Source organism: Myotis davidii, unplaced genomic scaffold, assembly GCF_000327345.1.
Source record: "Myotis davidii unplaced genomic scaffold, ASM32734v1 scaffold189, whole genome shotgun sequence".
NCBI classification, from domain to species: domain Eukaryota; kingdom Metazoa; phylum Chordata; class Mammalia; order Chiroptera; family Vespertilionidae; genus Myotis; species Myotis davidii.
Window position 1 is genome coordinate 4,896,972 of NW_006383017.1, and position 20,028 is coordinate 4,916,999.

General features: G+C 44.9%; 1 protein-coding gene across 2 annotated transcripts in view; it reads left to right on the top strand.

The window, feature by feature from the left end:
* Positions 1 to 20,028, top strand: part of SYNPR (synaptoporin) — a 158,765-nt gene that overhangs the window by 136,620 nt on the left and 2,117 nt on the right. For both annotated transcript variants that reach the window (XM_015558252.1, XM_006779139.2), the window contains exon 4: positions 15,305 to 15,496. In XM_015558252.1, coding sequence (XP_015413738.1) covers positions 15,305 to 15,496 — 192 coding nt within the window. The remainder of the gene's footprint in view (positions 1 to 15,304; positions 15,497 to 20,028) is intronic.

Here is a 20,028-nt window from a genome sequence, read left to right on the forward strand (position 1 = left end):
CCCGCTCATCCCGCATGGCTGCCAACCTCAGCACTCTGCTCTGCCAGGTGGAATCACACTTCAGGGAGCCTCTTAAAGGAGGCAGTCAGGGTGGTTGAGAGGCTGGTTTCTAATGCCCCCAACCCCCCAAATAAAAATTAATGCCGTGATGCCCCCAATTCTATGAGTTTTTAAGAAAGTAAAACTGCGGATAAAATCATGAGTGCTGTGAGCAGCTTTGAAATCACTATTTCGTCACACCCTGTCTTACCAATAGAGGCTCAGAGAAGTTGTCACTTGCCCACAGTCACTCAGCTTGTTCCAGAAAGCTCCATTATCACCTCGCACATCCAAAGGCCATGAAGAAAGGGCTCACGCTGCCACCCTGCAGTCCCATTATTCCATGTCAGTCTGGTTCAGGGCAGAAAAGAATTATGGGTTGTGCTGTGAGTTTTCTTGTCCTCGTTTACGTCAATACAATAGCTGACTTTGGGATAGGATGCCTCCACCGAAGCTGGGATAGATTTAACTCTATTTTGCAAAGAACATTTACTTCCAGCATGCACTGGGTTTGGAGCTCCCGGGTGGGTGCATCAGTTGGTGAAGCCATTAGTTGAATGTCAGGGCTATTTTTCTTTCCCCCCCTTAGAATCTGGGCTCTTTTCTTTCCCTGCTGTGGATGATTAAATCTAAAATATTTATGTGGCTTTATAATAACTATTCAACATTTAATGCACCTGATATTTGCCAAAGTGCTTGACAGTCAGTGTTTATTAACATGAAAATAATTGCTAAGAAATCTGAACTGTGACATTTTGGGGGCAAGTCCCTTTGGGGCTACACAGGTGTTCCTGAGAACTATGTTGGGGTCAGTGATTCTGAGTGAAATTTATTGGCCAAGTTCTGTCTAGAGCCTCATACTTGAAGGTCCCCCTAGTTTACCAGGCTTTGTCCCGGGAATCCCGAAGGACAGTATGATATTATGCATCCCATTCTCTCATCAAGCGCTAACTAAGGATCAACTAGGAGTTGAGGATGAAGAATTAATAAGACTGCTCAGATCTGGGTTCGGTGTTCCTGCCATGATGCCTGGGGTCCAGCCTTAACTAGAACTAATGGTTGTCAATGGCAGAGACCAGGGGACAGGACATGGGGGGATGGGAGGGTGAAATCTGGCATAGGCTGGGGACATTTTTGGTTGTCACTACTGGAGAGGGTACTGCTAGCACCTAGTGGTAGAGGCCTGGAATGTTGCCAAACACTCTAGGGTGCTGGATACCCCAGCACAACAAAGAACTTTCCAGTCCAAAATGTCAGTCATGTGGCAGTGGAGAAACCCATTATGAGCCTTATTTCTCTGTTTATTATTTCTGGTTACATATCAGCCTGCCCCACTATATTGTAAGATCTTTGAGTGCAGAGACCATTTCTTATTTTTTGCTATATCCTAAAAATAAGAATAAAAAGCTAATAAGAATAAATACATGAAAGTTTGTGAGGGATTTGTTCTTCATTCCAGCCTTTGATTTCACACCCACCCTCTGCTGAGAGCTCCAAGACCGCAACTTTCTCTACTGCTTCTGGAACCTCCGCCCACCAACTCTCCAGCACCTGACACATAGAACACAACTCAGTACATAGTTGAGTGAATCAGTGAATATCCACACCCATTAGCTTTGCTCAGCCACCAAGGGGTCCTCCCTGCACAGGAACCAGTGAGAGACTGTAGGTACAAATAGCCTTTCCCAGACATGGTTCCCACAGCTCCCAGCTGCACTGTGGCTTCAGACAGAAAGGTGGGCTTAATCTGACTTGGGATTGTGGGCAAAGCTTCGCAGAGCAAATAATACATAAGCAGACTGTCAGTTTACTCTAAAGACACTTAACCATCGAGCCCATAGACACACAACAGAAGGTCTGGGCCTCCTGTTTTCTGGGCGGGTGGAATTCTCTTCATTCAGCAGCGAGCATGCATTGCTAGGGGGTCAGGAAGATCTTACGCAGAAACTTGCTAAAGAGTGAAGTAAAGACAAGGTGAGGTTCCGACTTCTCCACGCCTAGACTTTGAAAGAAACACTGAGGCTTCGAGTTAACATTCTTTTCCTTTTGTACTAAACTCTCTTTCAGTAAAAAACAATCGCTTATCATCTTTAGGGCCAGTTATTGTGAAAATCAGTGCCTACTTCTTTATGATCCAGAGTGTCATGGTTTTATTAAGAACAAGTATTAGTGACAATAAAGGTGCTGTGTTTAATCTTAGGTAAAATGACTTTCTTCATTCTGTGGTCCCATCTGACACACTGCGGCAGAGAGGGCCCCAGCTGAGACCGTCACCTGCATTTCTTCCGAGACGAGGTTAAGGGGATCCTCCTCGCCTCCAGCTCAGCGGCGCCCATCACCTGGGCGTAGGTGTAGGGACTTCACAGCTTGTGAGTTTGGTTCCAAGTGAACCTTTCAGGCTGAGATGCTGCCAGTATTTGAGATACTGTTCCAGCCGGATTCTGTGAGTCCATGGAAGAAACACCAGATGGTAATCTGTCTGAGGGCAAGGGAACTGGCGCTAATTTTAGAACATTCTTGGCCATTTCTCTTACCCAAAGCGAGGAAGGGAATTCTCAGTTGGAAAGACTTTCCAAGTTTCAAGAAGGAGCTGTTTGATTTCCTTAAAAGTGTGCCATCATTCTGCTTAGCAGTATGTCGGGCCAGACCACAGCATTGCATGCAGAGCGAATGTGTTATCAATCTCCTTCCAGTCATTGGAGAACGCATCATCTACCAGGACAAAGGTGGGCCTCCCACACCTGTGGCCCACTGACCCACTGACGTCCATTTCCACATTCACTCTACCCCCGAACACCTCCTTTTTGAACTTGCCAAGCTGGTTGGACCTGTTTTTAAATCTCTGGTTTAAACTGTCAGGTGGCAAATACCAAAAAGGCTCACGGGTGAGGAGAAGGAAGTGTAAGGTGTATGAAACACAGACTGGGGGCACCTGGGCCTGCTGGCACGTGGTGAGGCAGATGGCTGTGCAGATGCACTCTCACACTCCCTGCAAGGTAAACTGTGAGCCAGGGAGCAGCAGGTGGCTGGGTGAACGCAAGCTTCCATGCTGCCTGCTGTTTACAGTTCATCTCAGAGCCTGCGGCCTTCCTTACTGAACCCAACAGACAGTGGCTATTGAGCAGTCACCATGTGGAAATGCGAGGTTAGCCTCTGAGACCCAGAGGCAGTTGGATAAGAGAGTCCTGGCTTTAGGGTTATGTGATCCACGGTGCCACGGGCCAGAATGCTGGGAAAGCAAATCATCGTATAGGAGGCAAGAAGGAGCAAGGATGGATCCAACCTGAGAAATTGTGTTGAGGAACAGATGGTCAAGTGTGAGAATGAAGGCTGGGCTTCTATACACTGGTAAGCTTCTTCCAAGAGGAAAGACATCAAATAAGGGGCCAGGAGCGGAAGAGGACAGAGGGAGTGTGTGTGCACCTGTGTGAGTGTGTGTGTGCGTATGTGAGCGTGAGTACGTGTGTGTATGTGTGTGTGCGCTTGCATGTGTGAGGGTAGGTATGAGTGTGTAAGTGAGGATGTGAATGTGTGAGGGCAAATGTAAGTTAGAGGTGAAAGCCCTAGAAGGTGAGGCTGTGGGAAGAGCCTAATTGTGGAGCATGGGTTTACATCCTATAAAAAGACCTCCGGTGCTTGCTTCCTCTTCAAAAGTAAAAATAAAATATAAAAATCCCAAGGCAGGATCAATACTAAGATACCTACTTATTCCATTGGAAGTTTTCTGTTGGAGAAGGGTATTCGTAAACCTGTGTTTTTAGAAGCTTATGTTGCCCTGGCCGGGTGGCTCAGTTGGTTGGAGCACAGTCCCAGACAGCAAAAGACTGCAGGTTCAATTCCCAGGCAGAGCATGTGCCTGGGTTGCTGGTTTGGTCCCCAGTTAGGGTGCATGGCAGAGGCAGCTAATCAATGTTTTTCTCACATTTCTTTCTCTCACTCTCCCTCCCTCCCTCTCTAAAAATCAATGGAAACATATCCTCGGGTAAGGATTAATTTTTAAAATTTTTTAAATAAAAAGTTTATGTTAATTAAATAATTTGCTGGTAGTAGTGGTTGAGGGCTGATTAGGAGACGATTGAAATGGTCTAAAGAAAAAGCAGTAAGACTCTAATCATTACACAAATTCTTTCATGAGCACTTACTATGTGCCAGGCATGAAACCAAGTGCTTCGCCTACATTATTTCAGTAAAGCTCACAGAAATCCTATGTATTTTTATTCCCATTTCAGATGAGTCCTGAGGTCAGTAACGTGGCAGGTAGTGGCTTAGCCAGATGTGAAACCAGATCTGTCTGATCCGAGGCCTGTGCTGGTAACCGCCACCGTACACTATCCCATAGCAAAGTGGGAGGGCGGGGCAGGGAGGGGGTGCTTCAGCAGGCTCCCGGTGGAACCTGGGAGTTTCTTTCAGCCAAGCTGGTACCTGCCAGTGCAGGAGTAGGGCTGGAGACGAGGAGCTCTTTTCACACGAGGAGTGGAGGACACCCATGTGGAGATAGCAGCAAAGAGGTGGGATGTGGATCTGAGATGTGCAGGAGGTTATGGGGGGATGAGAATGTGAGAGAGGGGAAGGGTGAAAAGAGGGGTTATGATCTCATAAAGTCCCAAGTGCGAGGGTTAAGCAGGAAGAGACTCTCAAAGAGAACTTAACTTGGGCAGTAGTGCTGACCGTCGGATCTTCCATCTATGAGATTTAAAAATGAACAAAGGCGAGGTTTCCCTTAACCGTGCCTAGCCAAAGAGATTTAGAAATACCCCGTCCAGGGGGACTTCTTCTCATGTGTATGCTGTAAATGGGTACACAGAGCCCAGAGCTGTGTCTTGATAAAATAACCATCCAAGGGCCTGGCTGGCCTGTGCCTGAGCTTCCTGAGCTCTCCGAGCAGGACCACCAAGCGGATGCTGAGCCGGGGGACATTCTGCCATCAGAGACGCTGGAATTCCAGGTTCCCAGTCCGGGGCCCCACTAAATGCATCTACCAACTCCCAGCCAGGTCCTGGGTGTTCCGCATGACACGCCCCACCTCTAAATTAGTAAGATCCTCTCTTCCTTGATTCCAGCTGCGCTTCCATAATCCAGACTACTGTCACCCCTTGTGGAGGTGTGACCACCCTCTCCTACATCTCTCCTCGTCCTTCCCGCAAATCCAACTTCCCCGGAGCTGGATCAATGCGTTTGTCATCACATCCTATAAAGGGTCTCTGGCCCTAAAACATAAAGAACCGCTGTTGAAGTGATTTCAAGCAAATTAATTAAGCCTTCCTTTCTCTAGATTGATAACCCACCAGGCTCTCTCCCACCTCAGAGCTCTCATGCGGGCGCTTCGCTCTGCCTGGACGGCTCCACCCAGAGAGCCACACGCTGGCTCCCTTATTGTCTTCAGGTCTTTCATCAAACCTGCCTTTTAATAAGGTTTCCCTGGTTACCCAACCTAGGATTTAGTACTCACTCTCCCATCATATCAGTTCCTGTCCTTGCCCCGTGTTGTTTTTTTCTCATGTAACACTTACCACTATCCAAACCACTAATACTTCACTTATTTACCATGTTCGTTGTCTATCATGATATGATACTATGAGCGGCACTTAACAGGGGCAGCTCATTCCACAAGAAAGTGTGCTGCGGGCAGGGATTCTGTCTGCTTTTGTCCACTGTGTCCCAGTGTCTAGAAGGTCACTTGACACACGGCGAAAAGTGATGTGTGATCAGTGCAGTTTACTGATTTTTTGTTTGTTTGTTTGTTTTTGGTGTTTTGTATCATTTTGGATTATCTAACTAATTTTCCTAGTTCTCACTTGAAGAACATAAGTAACTTCAGATTCTTTTTGAGGTTGGTTCCTCATATCTAGCTATAAAAACAAATAAGCAAACAAAAAAGTTGTTATCATTTTAAGGAAGAACAGTCTGGTCTTTTGCCTGAGTTTTGAATGCCAAGGGTGGGGTGGAAGACTGTTCTATTTTTAAATTATTAAAAATGGATTAAGAATTTTCATTTGAAAGGTCTTCCCATTCATGCTTAATATTTTAGTATATGTGCTGCCAAAGTGAGCAGCATTCATGCTTCAAAATAGCTATTATGTGACCCAGCTGAGCGAGGAGCTCGCTAACGGCCGAGGTGAAATTAGTCCTCGCATCCATTTTGTGTTTAGAAACAAAGAAGTCAGTGAATATTAGAAAACCAAAGCTCTTTATTTTAATTACTTTTTGTTAATAAGTAAAAATCATCAAAACCTCTGTAGAATAGAACGTTCTTTTGAGAACGTTCTCCTTGTCTTGAGGAAAATATATTTGTTTTGATAAAATGTGGGTGATTCAGTAAATACAACATTATTTGTGGGAAAGTGCGTGTCTTTGCCAAAATGCATGGAATTAAGTGCCCTGGGGCAACAAAAAATGTGACTCAGAAAAATACTTTAATAACTATTCCTTGCTCGTAGCAATACAACCCTGAGTCAGGCGTGGCCTGTGGGGAGTGGACCGGCGGAGTACAGCCGGAGCACATAAAGGACGTGCCCACGGAGCCAGGCACACAGCGGCACGAGTGCCTCCGAGGCAGGACCTCAGCTGGGCAGCTGCTGCCTGGCTTAGAAGAAGCCGGAGCATGAACCCAATGCCAACGTCAGCCTTTATTAACATGTTGTCAGCCTCTGAGGTTCAGCCACCACTCTCAGTCAGTCCTGAAGGCCAGGGGGGTTGTTCTCATTCTAGACCTGCTTTGGAAATGCACTCTTGACAATGAAATCTCATTGTTAAACAGTTCTGCCCTGTGTCTCCTATACCTGGGAATAATCACGCCAACAGCTAATATTTATTGAGTATCTGTCATACACCAGGCATGGAGTGAGTGTTTACATATTACATCTCACTTAATCAGAACAATTTTATGAGGTAGTAATTGTCCCTCGTTTACAGATGGGGGAACTAAGGGAGAGGGGGCTGAAGGATCATGGCTAAAATCATACAGTGAGTCAGAGAAGAAGAATCCAGAGCTGTAGGGATTACCCCTGTGCCTACTGCCCTCCTGGCGCCTGGAAACCGGAGAGATGGGGAAGCGGGGAGGAGGGATCTGCAAGGGCGTTTCTCCCACTGTCCAGAGGACAGTCAGAAAGCTGCATACTAACTCCGCAGCAAGGTTCCCCCAGCCTCCATTCCAAATTGCTTCAAAGGAGCACTAGATTGAGACCCATTATTTTCCAACCTTTGAGGAAGGTGGGCTGGGAGATTGTCACTAACACAAAACAAAAAACCTCAAGGCCAGTCCAAACCAACAACACAACACTGTGTGTGCATTTGACGCATTCTCAGTCATTCAGTGAAATGTTTTTATAAAAGAAGGGGGGGGGGGCAAAAAATAACACAACACACACAAGACAGATCTAGAGAACAAGGGGAGCCAGCATCTCCAGCCGCAGGCCTGCCTGCCATCCCCTGGAAAGATCGGCACAGCTGCCCGGTCCCTCAGCTCCTCCGTGGTCCTCGCGGTGAGAGCAGCCCCCTGAACTGACGCATTTCCATGTGCCAAGAGCCGCGCTCTTCACCCCTGCCCCCAAACACAAGCCCACACTGGTGTGTGCACAGAAGCAAGACGCACTCACTATGGGAGACTCGAAAGGTTTATCAAAGGTTATTTGGAACCAGGCCGGCATGGCTCAGTGGTTGAGTGTCGACCTGCAAACCAGGAGGTCACGGTTCGATTCCTGGTCGGGGCACATGCCTGGGTTTCGGGCTGGATCCCCAATGTAGGGTATGCAGGAGGCATGATTCTCTTTCCATTTATGTTTCTTTCTCTCTTCCCCTCTCTCATCCATTTATGATCATGATTCTCATTCATTTATGTTTCTTTTCCCTCTCCCTCTCTGAAATGAATAGAAATACATATTTTTAAAAGGTTATTTGGACTCTTGATGACTTTCTCATTACAAAAGGCTTTTAGCACACATCTTCACATGTGTATGATTCAACACTCATACTTTCACCACATTTTCAAAGATAATCATTATTGCAAGTATGCATTTATTTTTAGCGTAAGCTATACACCATTACCGTACAGGTACCATAATTCTGCGTTCTCTCAAAATCATCAAAGTCCTTGTGCTGTGTTTATTTCCCAGGTGTTTTCCAGGGCCCTGGTGCACAAATAGCATGGGGGTGGTTCCTGCAATATGGGACCAGGAGGGTGCGTGTGGACCTCCAGAATGAGGTGCAGCCTGCTTTGTGCACTTAAAAAACCCAAAAACAAAACAACAAAAAATTCTTTCTATTTGGTTTCATTTTGGAGATAGTAAAAAAAATTTTTTTAAAGACATAATACGATATTATAAGCAGCACTTAAGGGCATCTCTGCCAACTGGTACAAGGTTATTACATCTTCAGCTAATTTCTGCAAATTTGTGTGGAATCAGGGTCCTTATTGTGATTAAGAACATCATATGTAGAACCTTCATTTTTGTAATATCTAATTGTTCCTCTCATCAACAGGATGCAATATGGCATATAATGGGATCTCATTATAGCAGATTTTAATATAGCACAGGTCAAACGGTGCCCACGCAGCAGAACTGCTCACAGCCAGATTCTAATGTGCAGTTTGGTGGAGCGCATGTTATTGCACTGCTGTCTGAGGCTGTTAGTCCTAACTCCCGACACTCAGCTCCACAGTTTTTATTAAGCAGCCAGTTTGGGGGTGGGGGGGAGACAAAAACAGCCCAGCTAGTGTGGCTCAGTGGTTGAGCATTGACCTATGAACCAGGAGGTTATGTTTCGATTCTCGGTCAGGGCACATGTCCAGGTTGTGGGTTCAATCCCCAGTGGGGGTTGTGCAAGAGGCAGCCAATTCTCTCTCATCATTGATGTTTCTGTCTCTCTCTCTCCCTCTCCCTTCCTTTCTGAAATCAATAAATATATTTTTCAAAAAGGGAAAAATAAGATAAAAACTGCTTCTCTGCATTTTCTTTGCTTGTACAAGGGATGTGTGCTCTATCGGCTTGGAAGTGTTAGGTATAACCCTGGAAAGGGTGTTGCAGGAGTTATGAAGACACCAGGCACCATTCCAGGGAGGCGTAATCGTAGCAACGCCTGGATGAGCGACAGCCCCGGCTCCAGAACCAAACTGTGTTTGTGTCTTGGTTAGGCTGCTTGCTGGCTGGTGACCCTGGGTAGCTTACGTAACCTCTCTGTGCCTCTATAGCCTCCCCTGTTAATCAATGGTAGTAACAGCATCCGCCTTCTCACTGAGAATTAAATGAAGATAACACTTATCAGAGTGTGTGCTATGTAGAAGCTCTTCAATAAATGATAGAAGACAGCAAGTAACAAGAGACTAATCTAAAAAGGGAACTGGGAACATGAGACAGACCTATGATAATGAGGCTGAGCGGCAGCGTGTGCAGTGCTGCGGAAAGCCCGCTGGAGTGGGGCCCTGGAGAGCAGAGGTGCCCGTGGCCGGGGACGTTTTGTGGAGGGAATTTCCCCCTAGGCTAGGACCTTGCTTCTCAATGTTTGTCCCCAGACCAGCAGCCCTGGTGTCACTCGGAAGCACAGACTCTCAGGCCCCCTCCAGACCACTGAATGGGAATCTGCAGCTCAACACGAGGCCTGGCAGACAGTGGGCACGCCCTGCTCTCGGACACGCCTTGCTTCTCGAGGCCTGCCACTCCCTCTCAGCACAGACATGAGCACAGACAAATCATACAGGGCAGCGGGACACTGAACTCCCAAAACGCCCGCCGGAAAGAACTGTGCATGTTACATTCTCACAGTTATATGTTGGAAATAGGATAGAAGTGGCAAAATGAAGCGCACTCAGCTAGGTGAGGCCTGAAACCTAAGTTACAGTGCAACTAATATTTATGGCTAACAGGGCAAGAGTCACAAATACGTATTTTATCCAGCCTGAAAATGAAAACCAAGAAAACATAGGATTAGTCTCCTTACGAGGGTTTGAACAGAAGTCCCCCGTACCAGCAGCTTACAAGAACATGCACCCCCTAGACTCTAGACCCCCTAGTGTGGCTCAGTGGTTGAGCATTGACCTATGAACCAGGAGGTTATGTTTCAATTCTCAGTCAGGGCACATGCCCAGGTTGAGTGTTCAATCCCCAGTGGGGGTTGTGCAGGAGGCAGCCAGTTCTCTCTCATCATTGATGTTTCTGTCTCTCTTTCTGAAATCAATAAATACAGTTTTTGATTAGGGCCTAGGATGCAATGATGGTGCAGTTCCATGGGTCCGCCCATCCATCCTCCTGTGCACACATCAAACAACGCAGCGTTTCATCGAGGGGCACTGTACACAGCACACACCGCAGAAGGACAGCTGCTCCCCCAGCTCCAGGCCCACCTTGCACTTGCACACGTGGGCCTTCCTCTGCCCCATGCACCCAGCCCAAACCTTGCCACCAAAGACGTGGAACCTTTGACGTGGAGTAAACATCACAAGAAGTGGGATAAGAACCGAAGGGAAGAACTGATGGTGAAAATAATCTCCGTCAGTTACCAGGGGCCTGGCTGTGTAAGATACTGTCCCATAGATTATCCTCATTTTTTCATCTTGCAATAGCTCTCTAAGATAAGCCACTACTTCTCTACTATTTCAGTCGAGGAAATAAAGGTCTATATGGTCAAAGAAATTGTCCAAGGCCACGCAGCCAAGGAGCAGCATAACCGAGACTCAAACCAGGTATCTTTCCCTCCAACTAATTGAGAAACGCCAACCGCTGTGGGCCCAAGAGCCACCTTTTTGAGGAAGGCATCTAATTTGTAATTCAAATGTAATATTCTCCTCACTGGCACTTCCTATGCTGAGTGGGGCGTGCAAAGGACTTTTCTGAAGTCGGGCTGGATTTTAGCTGCGGATGGCAAAGTGCAGAACAGTTTCCTCCTTGGTATTTAGAAGTTCTTCATTCTAACCATCTGTTGCGGGCTGACAGATGGGTTGATCCATGACAGGATAATGGGTCTTCAATTCTAGAAAGGCATAAGGAATGCTTAAAAAATAGCAGCTCTTTTCATGAACCTAACTGAGCTAACACCTCTTGCTCACTTGCAAAAAAAAAATATTTGTGGGAGGGAAGTGTGAAATATAATCATAATCATTCCCCTAAACAGAAGATTTCTCACTATTGCCAAAGGTCAAATCCAGTAAAATATGCCTATTCTAAAATTATACTAACGTTTTCAAATCCACCGTTTAAAAGGGTACACAGGGCAAAGGGGAAAGGTATGCATAAAGAAAAATAATAGCCCTACATGTTTGGCTCAGTGGATAGAGCATCAGCCTGTGGACTAAAGGATCTCAGGTTCGATTCCAGCCAAGGGCACATGCCCTGGTTGCTGGCTCGATCCCCCCAGTAGGGGGCGAGCAGGAGGCAGCCAATTAATGATTCTCTCTCATCATTGATGTTTCTATCTCTCTCTCTCCCTTCCTCTCTGAAATCAATAAAAAGATATATTTAAAAAAAGAAGAAAAAGAAAAACAATGCCCTCCCCCCAAAAAGAAAACCTTATTCCATCCCTATCTTTCAGTCACTTCATTTTTTTATAGGCAGCCAGTGTTAGAGTTTCTTATATCTTTGAGATAATTTAGGGAACAGGCCAATTTTTGAAATCCAAATGCTTTTCCCTCTAAGTGACTCAGCCAAATGTGAAGTCTCTATCCTTTCTCCTCCATTCAGTGGTATATATGAGAACTGGTATATGTGGCAGATTTTGGGTGAGGCACAGGGACACAAGTGCTTCAGACTGTCCCATCCCCAAGGAAACACTACAGTCTCGTGAATGGGACCAACTTGGGAACAGACTTGGGCTAGCACAGGCTATGTGCCTCCTGAGTGAGCATTGATCAGAGCAGTGGCTCATTCTCTCAGGCAGAACATCTTCAAATGGCCTTACATGTCTTAACCCAGCCACCCAGCTCTTTTCCAATCATGCACTGCAGCCAGGTGAAATATTCACACACACACACACACACACACACACACACACGTGCATGTGTCTGGTTGTCACAAAGTATTATTGAAGCTCTACGTATAAAGAACCACTGGCTCAAAATTTAGACTGTATTAGCAAAATTTTGGCCATATGAATTTAACCTCAGCATGAATCTATTTTCAAAAGACATTAGAATACAGATTGGGGAAAAAAAAAAAAAACAACCAAGTCATTGTAGCTGAATTTATGGTCCAACATCATTCACCATGAAAAATCCAGCCACGCCATCATCTTCACCACCATCACCATCCCACCCATTAACTCAACACTTAGAGTGTTCCCATCTCCATGCTTAACGTGTTTACTTAAGTTTAATTTCCACAACAATCCTTTGAGTTAGGCAGTCCTATTTCATGTTACAGATAGAGACACTGAAGCCCAGAGAGCTGTAAAACCCCTGACCATTTTGCTTTCTTGCATTATTTCCAGCCACACAAATCAACTCTTCCCTGCCCTGTCTGGGAGGTAATTGGTGGTGCAGAACAGTAAGTTAACAGGATTATGTTTTCAAAGGAGTCATTGACAGCCCGGATTTATCTCGGCAGTTACTCCCACTCTAAGGTTATGTAATTCTGGAGGAGGAGAGGCGCATTTTTTTTTCCACTTTCAGTGAAGGTGATGGCAAGAGAGCATAGAGCCGGGTTCAGAAGGTGGCAACCGGAAGTTCTGCCGGCATTTTCTGAGTCAACATTTCTCCGTGTAACTTCCTTGAAATGATTTCCTATAATACACATCCATTTTAAAGTGTAGGTTAGTGGTGGGGGCAACTTAAAAATATTTAGACAAATTAAGAAATGACTTAAGGATGTGAGGGCGATCTGGCTGCGACATCTGTCACCCCATTGGTCGCCAGGGTTGATTCGGCTGATCTGGCAAATGACTTAAGACTACCTGATATTTTAATTATCCATGACTTTACTCTTTGCCATTGTATGGAGGGAAAAGATAGTTGTGTGTTATCTCTTTCTTAAAAAGTGTGTGTGTGTGTGTGTGTGTGTGTGTGTGTGTGTGTGTGGTGTTATCTCATATACATCTGAGTCCCAAGTTTTATATACATAAAAGACTGTGGTGGCGGAGTTTTGTTTACATGATGAGAGAACATTGTACCTCAGAGTACCCGTGGAAGGTCAAGTTCAGATCTGGCCACTTTTGACTCTGAGCCTCCTGCCACGCCCCTGTGTGCCACACTTCCTCCAGTCCTTTCATCTGCACGCAGCCTTCCCTCTGCAGATATGGTCACAAGGCCCAGATGTTTCACGTCAGGTAGACAAAGCTGGTGGGTAATTGCCTAGATTTTAGCATTTTCACCTCGTTGTGTCAATGGTAGCCCCCCACATATTTTGGAAGAGCTAACAAATACGTAAAAATCAAAGAGGTGGATAAGATGTTCAGTAGCATCTCCAAGTTTCCAGATTGTTTGGAATTGGTGTTTCAGGATTCTTAAAATATATTCCCAGAAGTGGGATTGTTCGGTCAAGAGATAGATCCATTTTTTATTCTTTGAAGAAACTCCATACTGTTCTCCACAGTGGCTGCACCAGTCTGCATTCCCACCAGCAGTGCACAAGGGTTCCCTTTTCTCCACATCCTCACCAGCACTTACTGTTTTTTTGATTTATTGATGGTAACCATTCTGATAAGTATGAGCTGATATCTAATTGTGGTTTAATTTTGCATTTTTCTGATGATTAGTGATGTTTAGCATTTTTTCATATGTCTCTTGGCCATCTGCATGGCCTCTTTAGAAAAGTGTCTATTCAGGTCCTTTGCACTTTTTAATTGCATTATTTTAGTTTGGGAGGTACCTTTTGGTGTTGAGTTGTCTGGGTTGAGAGAAACAAATGATGAGAATCATCGATCGGGTGCCTCTTGCACATCCCACATTGGAATGGAACCTGCAACCTGGGCATGTGTCCTGACCAGGAATCTAACTGTGACCTCCTGGTTCATAAATCAACGCTCAACCACTGAACCATGCCAGCTGGGCATTTGCCCATTTTTTAATTGGATTATTTATCTTCCTTTTGTTGAGTTGTATAACTTCTTTATGTATTTTGGAAATTAACCCCTGCTGAAGTCTGGACAGTGACTCCCACCCCTGCCACCTCTAAATTTCAAGGGAGGATATCATCGGAAACTTGGAGATGTTTCTTGAAAGTATTCATCCTCTATGTCATAGCGATTTTGCTTGAAGTGAATAAAGAAGCTTCTTTCCTCTGAACTTATATCAGACAATTTTCTAAGTCAGACAGATCGTATTTGCATTCTGTTCTACTGCTTTCCATGTGTTACCTGATGTACCTGGGCCTCAGTTTCCTCATCCTAAAAATGTCACTAAAATGCTAACATGACACTTTTATGGATAATTTCATATAAAATCTCTCAAAAGAACTCAAAACATTATAGCTATTATTGTCCCCCACTTAGCACAGTCTCAAGCATGCTGTAGACAATGCATAGGCTTGTTAAAAGAATGAATGTATGAATGAATGAATGAATATTACCATTTAGAAGTCTTTACCAATCAGCAAGTCTCTTTAAATATTTGAAACCATCATAGCATGGTAGTTAAGAACATGGACTCAGGAGTTGTGTTGCCTGCGTTTGAATTCTCATACCATCACTGATCGTCCATGCAGATCTCAGACAAGCTGTTCAGCCCTTCTGTGTGAGTTTGCCATGTGCAAATGGGATCATGATTGCAATCTCCTTACAGGGGTCTTGTGGGAGCAATTAGGTGAGGGTTATAAGTACTTAACATTATTCTGGGGATATAGTAAGCATTTAAGAAAAATATTACTATTATTACTTACTAGAAGCCTGGTTCACAAAATTCGTGAGTGGTAGGGTTCCTAGGCTGGCCTGAGATCAGGGCCATCTTTCCAGGCTGCCTGCAGCCGGCCCTGCCCCCCTCCTCACCCTCCCCCACCACCACCCACCCCGGTTCCCTGTTCACCATAGGGCAATCAGAGCCTGCCAGCTGGAGAAAGGGACTGAGAGGTGGTCAGTGCGTCTCATAGTGACTGGTCAAGAAGTCGTTCTGGTCATCCCGCCATTAGGGTCAATTTGCACATTACCCTTTTATTATATAGGATTTTATAGACATATAAGTGTAATATCACAAAACTTTGTTGTTGTTGTTTCTCAACTTTTCCTTGGTTTCATTGCTATGGGATCTTGGAATTTTCCAGAAGACAAACCAAACAGTTGTATAAACTAAATGATTTGTTTCTAAAATTCACATTTCTTTCACTGTTTTATCTTTCTGTTTGTTCTATAGGACTTCATCGTCACCGTAGTCTTTTCGTTCTTGTGGTTGGTGGGTTCATCAGCATGGGCAAAAGGACTGTCTGATGTCAAGGTCGCAACGGATCCCAAAGAAGTGTTGTTACTGATGTCAGCCTGCAAACAGCCATCCAACAAGTGCATGGCTGTCCACAGCCCCGTGATGTCCAGCTTAAACACGTCTGTGGTATGTTCCCACCTGTGCTTTATCTGCCAATTCTTTGTTTGCCTGTCAAGTGAATAAAACAGCTCAGAAGTCATCTTGGAAGTTTCTGCCTCCAAAACTAGGCCGTTCTAACAGGTGATATTTCACTCCCTGTGCAAGCTGACCCTTTGGTCCTGAAGTTACTATTGTCAGAACCCATAGACTTCAATGCTGCCAATTACAAAGTTCTTAATGAGAGCTCGGCAGGAATTGGCAGCTGTTGCTTGGATGACAGTCAAATCAAAATTCTAAGCCCGAAGCCGATATAAAATCTGAATGTTAAGGCTGAAGCCTGCCAGAAGTTAAAAATGAATATTTGATGGCCTAAAGGTTACTGGGAAGAAAACATTGTTCAAGCCACACAGAGCTAGAATACATCCAATTGATTGTCTAAAGAAAAATGCCCAGACTTGGTAGGCGACAGAAAGAAATGCATCGGATAAGAAAGCACTTACAAATGTTATGGTGACTTTTTACCTTTTCTAGGCTCCCAGTTTATTTGCTTGATAACTTCAGAAAAGCTGCACTATATTAGTTAAACAAAGTCAGATATTCTCATCAAATGGATAGCTTTTCCAGGAAGACAGAAAACCTGACAGGCAGCAGGTTGCTAAATTGGATTCTTCCTGTATTAGTGTAAGAACTTGTGTTATTCCAAAGAAAGAAACTATGTCTGAGAAAGACAGAAGCTATACTGGCAACAAAAAGAATAGTAGTTATCGGAAAATAAATGACTCAGCAGCGCTGGTTGAGGGAACAGCATTCTTTAGCAGCCCCCGAAAATAATTCTCTTTGCTTCAAGGTTAATTTATGCTCCTGCAGCTTTCTGAAATTTAATCTGAGAAGGTTTATAAGAAGGGAGGAGGGTTGCACATCAGCTCCTGGTGGCTGGGCTGTGAATCTTGCCTGGGTAAAATAGTGAACTTGGAAACAGACTATGTATTAGTGTCTCACAGTCATTTAAAAAAATTTTTATTGGTAATTTTTTATTGGCTGTTTCCCACATGCCCTCTTCCCGGGATCCAATTCGATACCTGGGTATGTGCCCTGACCGGGGATCCAACCCTGTTATAATTATAGATCCATATCAGTTAAGGTCTTCCAGTTCCTAGTGACAGAAAACTCCATTCACACTGGTTACTACAAAACAATCCTCATCTCCCCACAGTCTGTTCTTCGCACCTTCACTTCTAGCACCAACATCTGTGTGCATTAGAATATTAGGGTTGCAAGTAACAGAAACTGACTCTGACGCACTTTATCAGGAAAATTAGTAGCGGAGGAAACTGATGAGACCCGAAGAAACAGGCTTTACACACAGCAGGGTCCAGGGCAGGATCAAGGTTCCAGGTGTCAGGTACCGAAGAAAGGTCCCATCAAGGTGCTGTCGATGGCAAGTTGCATAGCTCTGCTCAAAATGCAGAGTCCCTGGAGAGAGCTCCGCAAGGGCAATCACATTTCTATTCCCAAAAGCAGGACAGTACGTTAGTCTGAAAAGCACAGCCATTTTTTTTCCTTGCAAACTCATTCAGCTCCGAATCATACTGAGCTAGCTTTTAACAAAAATAAAAATAAAAATAATTAAAAAAAATACTAAAAATGTCTCTTCCAAAGGCAGGACCCAGGGCCAGGGCCCTGGAAGGCTGGTAGGAAATGGGACAGTTCCCATCCTCCCTCCCCCATCTCTGATGCTGCCTGCATAGCTGCCACAGGATTCCCTGTTATCAGATGGGAGTTTTTCTCTTTTTTCTGCTCACACAAGAGAAGACTGCCACTGTACAATTTCTGTGTTTATATTTCTTTTTACAGAAATGTCTCGGACTGAGAAAAAGCCCCTCAGGTCTAACCCCGGATTTCTGGTAGAATCCCATTAGCTCATCTTGGGCCAAAATAACTATACTTTGTAACTGGGTAACAATATACTTTCTTCAAAGCACTTTGGCATCTATAATTTCTCCATAACACTGATAGGTAGGCGTACCATCCAGCTGTTCCAGATGCAGGGAGCTGAGGCGGGGGGCTTTGCATAAGGTTTCTTGAGCAGTGACAGCAATGCCAGACTAGAGCCAAGTTCTCCTAATGCTGTCGCCACTGACGTGGTGAAGGGCTGGGTTTTTTCAGTGAATCTGCAGGCATTTGAATTCTGGCTCCGCTGCTCAATAACTGACTGTTCTCAGGCAAATTTAGTAAGCTTCCTAAACTTAGTTATGTTGTCTACAAAATCTATAGTTTTTCATCTTCTGTAAATTGGGGATATTATAAAAGAGACCTCACAAGACTGTGGAAAGGATTTGATGCAATAATATCTAAGTACTTATCATAGTGCCCAGCATTGGCAAATGCTCAGTAAGTTTCCAAGGAAAGCTGCTACAAAAAGTGCATTTATTTGCTTAAATCTCACATAGTGTTAGGGCCTCGCAAGGGAAAGAAAAGAGTGTTTTTCACTCTCTCAACTTTCCTTACCAAGGTTCATTGCCCTTCTATCCATGATTTCCACTCGGTGTCACCAGCCTCACCATAGGCGATCTTGACACATTTCAGTTCATCCATATTTCATCTCCCCTCTCTCATGGTACCTGGTGTCTCTCTCTTGTCCGTCCTCACATCTGAGCTTGAATCAAAATCCTCACTCCAGTTTCAGTGGCAAGAAAATATTCAAGAGCCTGTGTGCCCCTAAAATGTGCCAGCCTCGAGGCCTGCTATCTCTGTGATATGAATGGAGTGAGACATCGCTGTTCCTTAGATATGGGCACATTGATTACATTCTTAATTTAAGTTGCATTTCCCTGATTTCCAGGTTCTTCTTGAGTATTCCTTTTTTAGCAACCAAGTAGCATCAGGGGAAAAATAGAGACCAATAACTAGAAAACAGTTAAAGGTGCAGCCCCCCGCACCTTCCATATCTGAAAAGATTCCTTGATAATTTTTCTACTTGTATATAATGTTGACACATTTGTACAGAAGTACAATTTAACCAAAATCTCCCTTTTGATGGAAAATGTCCTAGTTAGTTAGTGTACACACAGTTAAAAGGTCCTCTATGTAAATTAGAGTCATGTCAGTGTTTACCCAATTCATTTTGATGGTGCAGCTATTACACTAGTATAAGTGCCTTATTTATGTTTTGTATCTCCCTCAGCAAGGAGCCTAGAGCACAGCACAAAGTAATAGTAAGTAAATGTCAGTCAATGTTAAAGGAAAGGAAGCAGACGGGATAGGAGCGAGGGTCGGAGGAAGGGAGGGTGGGAGGTCTGGACAAACCACTCTTCAATTAGATCAATTAGGGGCTTAGAAACTCAGTTTGGGCTCTTGACATCTTCAAGAATACGGCCTCACTGTCTAAGCCCTGTTTCTGTTTCTGCTGCCGCAGAAGAGTCAACTGAAAACAATTCATGGAAATACTTCAGGAAGTGGTTCCGAGCATAGCTTAGCACTCGGTCAGCATTTACTAACGTGCTGGACACTGTCCAGCTGCTCTATGCAACACCTTCCCCCAAGGAAGGAATAATTGTTTGCATTTCATACGATGAGGTTTGGAGGCTAGCTGCCTTGTCTGAGGTCAGAGAGCAAGAAATTGCCAAGCCCAGGCCCCTCTGATTCCAAAGCCTGCAGGCGCCTGCAAGGCTGACAATCAGTCGGTCTGCCTGATTCACCTGCCGCTAAAAGACGGAAATACTTTGGTAAGTGGGTCCTGCTCCACGCCCCCAAGACCACTCATCTTGACCGTACTAGCTCCCCACTCGCAGCCCCAGGGCATTCTGGACCACCCGCCATTCAGCAACCAAGGGGCCAATGTTGACCCAGCAGGACTTGCAACACCCTACTCCAGGCTACGGCTCAAGTGCATTTTGGCTGGAGTGGTTACTAAACTTACTTTAATGTCACCGTTTTGTATGCTACTGTTGTTACCTGGCTCCAATGGGGGCCATTAAACTGACTGCCGGGGGTTAATGCCCAGGGCAGCCATCTGCCTTGGGGAAGGCTGCAGAACCACTGTTTTGTCTGGGCCCCTGGCAGCCATGAACACTTCTGCTCCCATCCAACTCTTCACACCTGGTCACCCGCCCAGGACACACCTGGAGAAAAAGAGGAATTTGCACAGCAAGGCCTCACACCCCTTGTTTGAGGAAACATTCCTGCCTCTGAAACCTGCATTTTGTTCCTCCTCCGGTTTTAGTGTTCCCTCCTGAATGCCAGAGGCACGGATGTGCCACCTCTCTGCACACAATCACATACATGCTCTCTGCATACCCCGTACCACTGTCTCTCCCATACTTCTTCTTCAAGGGACTCATTTTCTTTACATCATTACAACAAACAGAAAAAGAGTACCTCTTGCCACAAAATGAAGGTAAATTAATGGACCATCATTAAAATGAAAATAATCCTGTACCCCTTACACACCGTGAGGAATGCCCATTTGGGGAGCTAGAAGAGAGAAACTCAGTCTATGGAGTCAGACAGAACAGGGCTTTGACTCTGAGATCTCATACTTACCAAGTTATGTGACCTTG